This window comes from Lycium ferocissimum, chromosome 1 (genome assembly GCF_029784015.1).
Source record: "Lycium ferocissimum isolate CSIRO_LF1 chromosome 1, AGI_CSIRO_Lferr_CH_V1, whole genome shotgun sequence".
Classification (NCBI taxonomy): Eukaryota; Viridiplantae; Streptophyta; class Magnoliopsida; order Solanales; family Solanaceae; genus Lycium; species Lycium ferocissimum.
The window spans coordinates 24370533-24380484 of record NC_081342.1 but is presented as its reverse complement, the minus strand read 5'-3'; the positions used below and the strand labels follow the sequence as shown (position 1 = coordinate 24380484).

The following is a 9952-nucleotide window of genomic DNA, read 5'->3' as shown; positions in this document are numbered from 1 at the left end:
ATTGAGGGTCGCTTGAAGTCAAGAAATCACTTGGATTGAAGCTAGGGTTTTTCTCCAAGTGGAGTATTTCTATCCAAAACCCATTCCTACTCAATCAAAGGTAAGTTTTATGATCAATTCATGTTATTTAGAATATTGAGGGGTTGAAAGACTTGGATTGTGGAAGAAAATAGAAAATGGGTTACAAATATGAGAATAGTGACATTGTTGAGTAGTAGCTTAGTATGAATCATGATTCTTCATATGCTACGAGTATAGTCATGTTATAAATGATATTAAGAGTACGGAAGAAGCATTATATGAGGACGAAGGTAATGTTATATTATGACCATGGTTGTGGAGGCCCTTGAAATGGAAGTAGGTGAATTGAATAATGTGTGGTTGATAAATATTGTTGATTATGATATGATAAATGTTATTATTGACGTTTGGGATTTGTTATACGATGTGGAGAAAGTTGTATAAATAAAGGAGACGATGCCCAATTTTCTCTAGCTTTAGTTCAAGCATGCTTATGTTATCCATTATCTAATATTAGTATGAACTCTTTTGAAGGTAGAAACGTGAATATTGGAGGGGAACGTTCAAGCGATAGAGTAGCTAAATGAAAAGGTATGTAAGGCTAGTCCCTTCCTTCTAAGGCATGATTCCTATGGCATGAATTCCCCTCTCTCCCCATGACCTTCTTACATTCCAGAAAATTATGAGTTTATGTTCATAAAGAGCTTCCCATGAGATAACAAAAAGAGACACGTTACGAGTATGATAATGATAATGATGAGCCTAAGTCTAAAGATTCTAAAGTTCATGATATGGTATTTCTATGAAGCTAATGATCCTAATTACGATCCTTTGATGTTGTTCATTGTGAACACTCACCTAATAATGCTAGTTCCTTCAAGGTGAGGCAGAATGCTTATGAATGCTCCATAATGGAATCGGGGGTTCACGACCTTACGTCACCCCGATATAGTTATAGTTTGTCTTCGAGTCTTTATGCATGATTCATGATAAGTATATGAAAATGAGATTACACCGTCCCTACATGGCCGGGCAGACACCGCTAAGGCAGGCAGCGTATACACCATGTTTAGATGGCATAGGCAGACACCACCAGTGGGCGGCATGAGATGTTTACCTTGGACGCGGGAGGCTTGGACGCGGGCTAATAATGATCACACCATACCTATATGGTCGGGCATCTTATATATATGCATACATGATATGATGATGTTTATGAAGTAAGTTAGCATGCATTTTTTAAATCTTAAGTGACAGTCAGTTACAGGTTGTTCCTCACTTGATGTCTCTTTGTTTCATCGATCCACTACTATTGTTCATGCTTTACATACTCAGTACAATGTTCGTACTGATGTCCTTTTCTTTTTGGACGCTGTTTCATGCCCACAGGTAGACAGAGAGGTGCCCTAAATTCATAGGAGTTGATTAGTGGACTTACAGGAGCACTCTATTCTTTCCGGAGGTGTTATTTTGGATATATATTAGTTTGTGCACATATTTGGGCATGACAGGGCCCTGTCCCATCCTTATGTCTAGTACTCTAGTAGAGGCTCGTAGATGCATGTGTGTGGGTAGTTAATGACACATGATGATCATAACGTCTTCTTGTATATCATTTTGATAGCCAAAGGGCTCATGTATATAAATGTAGATATGCTTGAAAGTAAAGATGGTTTCTCCTACAATTAGAAGTAAGAGATTAATAAAATGAATGCAGGATAAGTATGATGACTAGTAAAATGAGTGGTGCTCGGTAGTTAACTCCGGGTACCCATCATGGCCCCTAGTCGGGTCGTGACATCATCCTTGTTGATTCTAGTGCTATCTTCCTTTGTTGTGTAGAGGAGATCAGTTCCACAATCATCGTTGAAAGGTCGGTCCAAAGGTATGTTTAAGCTTTCCCCTTCCTTTCTCTAGGCACGAACCGAACGAAACTAACGTAAACGTCCTCCAATAACAAGGAACTCTATTCTACTAGCCAAAAGGTTCATGTTCTTTATTACTTAATGTGTTATGTGATTCATGTTTCAAAAGATCTCCAGCTTTCCATTGAGTTACATGTTGATGCTCTAGTTTCATAATGTATCTCAGAGGTTACCGACCTTACGTCACTCCGAACGACTCATAATTTTCCTCTAGTGTCTATCATGCATTATATATATATATATATATATATATATATATATATATATATATATATATATATATATATATATATATATATATATATGTATGTATGTATGTATATATGTATTTATGTATGTATATATATATATGTATGTATATCGTATGTATCTATTTTTTGACACCGAGCCACGCTATAGTCCCGGCCGGGCACGGCACCTATTGTGCACACCACCGCATTTGGGTACGTTATGATGATATTAGCCCGAGAGCGGCTTGATTATGATGTTGATGCAGCCCTATAGTGTGGCTTTATATATATATATATATATATATATATATATATATATATATATATATATATATTATTCAAACTAAAGCATGCATGTCATACGCCCTCCGCGACATTCCGAGTTTAAGGTTGTTTCTCCTTCACTTATCTTTGTTTTTCTCTGCTTTTACTTATATGTTCTTGCCTTATATACTTGGTGGCATTTATCCGTACTAACGACCTATTGCTGGGACGCTGCATTTCATGCCCGCAGGTCCATATAGATAGACAGATGGATCTACCCAGAGGTGGCCCCAGCTCAGCGTGATTGTCGCACTCCACTCTTTCCAGAGCTACTATAGTTAGTTGGTATGCCATGTGACTCTTGTACATGTATGCATTATGGGTACGGCAGGGCCCTGTCTCGACCTTCTGACAGTCATGTTACTCCTAGAGGCTTGTAGACATATGTCCTGTGTTTAGTAGAGTGTACGGCCTCGTCGGCCTTGTGCTCTGATGTATAGACTTCCATGGTGGCCTTGTTGACTCCTATATATGTATATATGCACATTACTTGGGTTGCTGATTGCAGGAGAGTCTTCCTTCTTTATTTAAGTATCATGTGATGGCCTAGTCGGCCCATATGTTTCCTTAGAGTTGAGTAGTAAGTAATGTACGTGAGTGCTCGGTAAGTAAGAACCGGGTGCCGGTCTCACCCCTCCGATTTGGGGTGTGACAGTAATTCAATACAAAAAGGGGAAGGACAACGTAGTGACAGATGCCTTGTCTAGAAAACATGTTTTGATAAATACTCTGTCTTCCAAATTGATAGGTTTTGAAAGCTTGAAGCATTGTATCCCGAAGACCCGTCTTTGCAAAAATCATTCAAGATTGCTAAGAATGGGAAAGGGAAAGAGAGCTTAGGGATAGATCTTCTAATCCTTATTCGAAATTTGATAGTTCTTGTTCAAGAACAAGCGATTATGTGTGGCCATGAGCTCTTAGAGGGAACTTTTAGTGAGGGAGGCACATGATGGGGGATTAATGGGACATTTTGGAATTGATAAAACTATGGGGATTCTTGAGGAGCAATTTTATTGGCGTAATATGCGTTGGGATGTTGCCAAAATTTGTGGTCAATGCATTGAGTGTCGTCGTACTATGTCTAGACTTTTTCCTCATGGATTGTATACCCCTTTCCCCACCCGTCAAAGACATTGGCATGACATTTCTATGGATTTTGTGTTGGGATTGCCAAGGACTAAAGGGGCAAAGATAGTATTTTTGTTATTGTTGACCGCTTTTCACAGATGGATCATGTTATTGCATGTCATAAGTGTTATGAGGCGTCTCATGTTGCATCTTTATTTGTTGAAAATATGGTCAAATTCTTGGTATTCCCAAAATCATAGTGAGTGATAGGGACTCTAAGTTCCTTAGCCACTTTTGGAAGTAATTGTGGGGACGTGTAGCACCCCCTTTGGGAAGATGCCACTTACGAAACAAAAGAAAATTTCATACTTACAACTTTTAAAAGAAATTTATTTAATAAGATATTCGCAATAATTTAGTAACGGAAATAGGCCCATGTGAACAAGTTTCAAAAGTGCATCCCTAAGTGTATCACATGGATCACATACAAGTCCCCAAAAGTATACAAAATGAACATGCTCATGCAAATGTGATCTTCATTTAAGCTTCCAAATAGTCTACTTCAAATGGCCATCCTTTAGTCTCCCTCGGAACATCACCTATGATAGTAACAAACTATCGCTAAGCATAAAGCTTAGTGGCACATAAACTTAACTAACATTTCATATAAAAAAAAGTATGTTACGTAAGGAGTACAAAAATAAATTCTAGAAATGAGCATATCAAAATCATCATCAAGTATTCAATGAAGGTACAATTGTTTCAAGAGAATCAAATATCAAATAATAAAATAGTTCAATATATCAATATTCAAAATCTCTAATGTCAAAAAGCCTTCCAAAGCTAATTCAAAAAGGTCCACCTATTAGTTAACTGAATAGTGAGCTATGTATCAAATATGAGTGCAAGAAGTCAATTCAAGACATAAGCTTATCCGATTTATCATCAAGTATTTAATCAATTTGCATTTCAAGAGAACCACCAAACCATAAGATAGGTCAAGATACTAATATTTCAAATACCAAGTGTCAAGAAAGTTTTCGAAGCTAATTCATGAAACGTCATTCAATTAGTTAATTTAATAGTGAACTACGTATCAAAAATGAGTCCAAGAACTAAATTCAAGGAATAGACTTATCAAAGTAAGCTATATACTATATTCAAGAGAATCAAATATCAATCCAAGAAGTAGTTCAAAATAACAATATTCATATCTCTAGTGTCAAGAAAGCTTCCCAAGCTAATCCGAGAAAGCATACGTCATGCCATCATATCAAGCATAGTCAAATAACAAGAAGGACCAAAGCCCAAATCAAGAAGGGTCGTCACCCAATAGTCAAGAGAATCATGGGCCATGTTGAAAGTGGCTTTCCACTCATACTCGAAAATGGACAAAAGTCCATCATCAAGACGAAATGTAAATCCAAAGTCAAGATGGGCAAGATCTGAAATCAAGAAGGGTCGTCACCCAATAACCAAGAGAATCAAGAGCCATGTTGAAAGTGGCTTTCCACTCATACTCGAAAATGGACAAAAGTCCATCGTCAAGATGAAATGTAAATCCAAAGTCAAGATGGGCAAGATCCGAACAATACCATGAGGTATGTCATTATAAGTGACAAGGTCACTATCACAAGAAGGACAATGTCCTGACAAGAATGCAATAATGCTCAAGCAATCCGTATGTGTGGGCGAATTAAGTCGTCTTACGAAAATACTTCACATAACACCAATGTGATTTTAACATACTCATAACTCAATTACAAAATTATACCCTCAATGGTAACGTTATCATATTGAAGTGTATCAAGATATTCCTTCCCAACCAACAAAGCAAGTAAACTATTAAAGTAGCAACAAAATCAATATGCCAACAATTTAAAGTAAATACTATTTCACCAAAATTCAAGCTTCTGACAATATCTCAAACAAAATAAATTGAAAGAAAAGTTCAAGTTTAGGTGCAAATCTTGGAGCTTTAGTGCTTCTAAAGCTCAAACAAACATCAAGAAGTTATAAATCCCCAAAGCAAGGATCAAATAAATATGTCGACTTTCTTAGCCAATTTCCCTTAGCTTGTACAAAAGTATATATATACCTTAAATACACAATCAAATATCTATTTAAGTTCAATGGTTTTAGTACGTCGAAACTAAATATGATATCAGTGAAAATCACCTTGAACTATCAAAATAGAAATTCTGGACAGTACTACTGTCTTTTATTATGGCTTAATTCCAAAGGGGTAAACGGCAAAAATAGACTTTATGGTCTTAATGAAAGTTGTAGATATACGTCTTGGGGTTCCATATAAATTTAAATCACCCCAATATCAATTTCATACAAAAATATATGCTCAAAATACTAACAGTAGTACATGGAGGGTTTGTAAAAAAGAATCCGGGCAAAACCTTCCCTGTACTTCATCACCCCTTTTCGAGTAAATATAAGCAAAACTAGGTTTTTGATCCTGAACAAAAGTTGTAGATCTATGAAATAGCTTTCCAGATCATCTTGACTCACTTAAAACGAAATTTTATACAAGGAAATATGCTACAAATACTAGAAACTGTCCAGTTCAAAAACGGGTTTGGTAAACTTACCTCAAAAGTGTGGAGTAGCTTGTGGCTCAACCAAATTTAGTGGGAGAACTTGATGAGAGGAGAGGAGTTTTGGGGTCTCCTTTTTCTAGAGAAAACAAAATTTGGGGAGGTGGAGAGATATGAGCCCCAAAAGGTATTATATATTCCTTGGATAAGGATTGAAAGAAAAGGTGGCTGCCCAACTTTTATGTTTGGATAAATATGAAAGGGTGGCTACACAAAATATTAAATATCTATTCCATTTCTTAATTTACTAAGGTAATGATAGTAGGAGTAGTTTACATAACTACACCATAACACTTCAAACGAGTTCCAAATATCATCAAATTCACGTTCAGGAAGTGCGAAGTAAAATATACCCTTAGTATCAAGATATGGTAAATCGAAAATTCAAGAGTTAGTTTAAAAAAATTCAGGGTGTTACAGGACGACTTGGGGCTATATTGTTATTTTCTACTTCTTGTCACCCACAAACCGATGGTCAAACCGAGGTTGTGGATAGGACTTTGGGTTTTATACTTAGGGACATGGTTAAGGGAAAATTAACATCTTGGGAGGATAAATTTTCTTTAGTTCAATTTGCATATAATAGAGTCATTCATAGTACTATTGGCATGTCTCCATTTGAGGCTGTTTATGGTTTTAACCCACTAACCCCTCTAGATCTCACCCCTTTGTTTCAAGATGTTGTTTTGAGTTTAGATGGAAACAAAAGGGCCGAGTCCATGAAGAAGTTGCATGAGAAGGTGAGGGCTTTACTTTGAGAAGAAGAATCAAGAGACGACTAAGAGAGCAAATAAAGGCCGCAAGAGAGTTTTACTTGAGCCGGGTGATTAGGTTTGGGTACATTTTCGCAAGGAAAGGTTTCCCAACAAAAGGAATACCAAGTTGATTCCTAGAGAAGATGGTCCATTTGAGGTTCTTGAGCTACTCAATGACAATTCATACAAGATTGACCTTCCTCCGGAATATCAAGTTCATAACACCTTAAACGCGTGTGATCTCTCACCTATGGACGTGGATGATGGTGACCCCTTAAATTTAAGGACAAATTCTTTTCAAGAGGGGGAGAATGATACAATCCAAGTTGCATCAAGGCCCTTCACAAGGATCCAAGCTCGTGAGCTTCAAGCATTGCGAAGGTTGTTCATGAAGAGGGACACACTTGAGTACACTCTTGAGCCTTCCCGGGGATTCCAAGTGTTGATGATTGCATGGGAGGACGGAATGGAGAAGAGTGAAGAATATGGCTATGCATACAAAGAGGCTAATACTTAAATACAAGCCACTTCATCCTTTCAATTCCAAAGGCAGACCAACCAAACAAGGCCCTTACTTCATTAAGGGTATAATAGCTAGCTAGTCTTTCTTATTATCCTAGTATAAATAGTAGACTTAACATTTCCCTATATTTTTAGACTACTTTGAATATTGATGTTATTATACTCTTTGAGAGTTGAGAGCTTGTTGAAGCCTTTGATTTTGAATCTTGTTGAGAGTATTGGTTTCTTGGGACATTAGTTCCCTTGAGGTCATCCTAAAAGATTGGTGCTTTGGTTGAATGCTATTTGGAGGTTTGAGCTAATTAAAGAGCTTTAGTTGCCATTAGTGTCTTCCTTTGTGATTTCTGGTTATCCTTTTCTTTTTCTTGTTGAATCCTTGTCTTTCCATATCCATTATTGTATCACATGAGGAATGATAGAAGTGAGATTTTGTATAAAGAAGAGGGAGGCATTGAACATAAAAAAACATTGGAAGAGTTAGTGTCTAAGGGGTAAAGGGATTTAACAAGAGAGAAGTTTTCAATTTGGAGTATAGATTAAAAGAAAGGGCTGGTATTGAACATCTCTTGAAGGGATTCTCCTTCATTCATCTTGAAAGGCTTATATTGCCTGTTTAATTAGGCAACTTAGATTTTTTGACCTGACTTATTCCTTCATCTGTGGTTCGTTAGGTGTCCCACACTTCTTTTGAAGTTTTACGTGAAGATATTCTATTGCATTCATCAGGTCCAATGTCACAATTCAACAGCTTCCTTGTTTTGATATTTTAGCAATGATCTCTTCTTGGGAATCTATTTCTTTCATCAGTGGTTGTAGGAATTTTAGGACTATCCATAATAATATCCCATAGTTCACGATCTTCTTGTCACGACCCAATTAGGGGCCATGACGGGTACCCGGAGCTGACTACCGAGCACCGCCTACCCTGCTGACTATCATACACAACCTCGGCATACATCATTCTTAACACAAACTTATCATGAAATAATTTCCAAACATCTCCCAAAACATATATAAGCATAGGCCCGTAAGGCTGCAAAAAAGATGTACAAAATCTATAATGAAGGGGTCACATAGCATCTACAACCCATACATAGGTATCTACGAGCCTCTAACTGTAATGCTGAAGTCATAAGGACGGGACAGGACCCCGCCATGCCCGAAATATATACACAAAAAAATATATCAATAGGATGCACCTCCAGAGTAGTGGGGTGCTCCTGTACAACTGCTGAGTAAGCTCCTAAGCGTCTGCGCCATCTCCCTATCTACCTGTGGGCATGAACACAGCGTCCATAAAGAAAAGGACGTCAGTACGAACAATGTACTGAGTATGTAAGGCATATATAGTAACATAATAAGGAAACATAGAAAGCATAAAAAGAAAAGATAACCAGAATCGCTTTCTCTTGAGGTGGAATCATGCATGCTCACTTTTACCTTTAAAACATATCACACATACATACATATGTTGTCTGAGTCAATAACATCATTAGCTCGCGTCCGGTCCTCCCGCGTCCGGGGTAACCATCTCACGCCGCCCACTAGTGGTGCTGCCCGTGCCATATAGACACTGTTTAATCATCCATAAGCCGACCACTACGCTCACCGTAAATGTGCCGCCAACCGTACGGTGCGCGGTGTAGTCTTACATATTCATAAACTAAAGCATGCATGGGAGCTCAAATAAAAGCTATTACTTCATCGGAGAGACGTAAGGTCGGGAACCTTCGATTATATTATGGAACATCATCACCACTATGCCTCGCCTTGAATGAACTAGTATCATGAGGTGAGGCAACCACAAGGAATAACATCAACATAGAATTATCAAGCTCATGAAAGCATCATTATCGTCATCATTATCATAGGATATATCTCTTCTTTATCTCATAAAAAGCTCTTGAGGATCTTTAACTTCCATCATTGGGGATGTAAGAAGGTCATGGGAATATAGGGAAGAAATCACAATATGAGAATCATGCCTTTGAAAGAAGGGGGATAGCCTTACATACCTTTATATCTCTTTAACTCTATCGTCTAATAGCTTGCCTTTCGAGCTTGCGATTCTACCTTCAAGAGAATTTGTACTAAGATTAGACAACTGGAACATACTTAAGCTTAAGCTAAGCAACTAAGGGTTAATGAAAATTTGGTGACATTTCTTTTGTTTTGACAACTTCTTCCATAAAGTAAACAACTCCCCAAACATCAATAGGAACACCCATAATATCATGATCAATAGATTCTTCAAGTTAACGTTGTTTACTTCTCAAATCCACCTTCAAAATCATCCATGACCATAACTATAATACAACATCATATTTATTCTTCACATAATACTTCCTTTAACATTATTTATATTATTCACCACAAGATGGTACTCATAACATGTCAAGAACTATAATTCAAGTTAAGTCATTATTCAAAAATATCACTATTCCATATTTGCACTTTATATTCTTCTCCCTTCCATAATCCAAGTCTTGCAAGCACTC

At 37.3% G+C, this 9952-nt stretch overlaps 1 protein-coding gene across 1 annotated transcript; it reads left to right on the top strand.

Moving 5' to 3' along the window:
* Nucleotides 1-6698: 6698 nt before the first annotated feature.
* On the top strand, nt 6699-7449 carry LOC132063495 (uncharacterized). The gene is made up of 2 exons (XM_059456054.1): nt 6699-6917; nt 7009-7449. Exons 1-2 carry the CDS (start codon nt 6699-6701, stop codon nt 7447-7449), a joined length of 660 nt encoding a protein of 219 aa, XP_059312037.1.
* Nucleotides 7450-9952: the final 2503 nt, after the last annotated feature.

Excerpts from the sequence above, each read along its gene's own strand:
- LOC132063495 (XM_059456054.1), top strand. The coding sequence starts at position 6,699 with ATGGTTAAGGGAAAATTAACATCTTGGGAGGATAAATTTTCTTTAGTT. Across the intron at positions 6,918-7,008 it reads TGAAGAAGTTGCATGAGAAG|GTTTGGGTACATTTTCGCAA; the intron begins GTGAGGGCTTTA and ends CCGGGTGATTAG.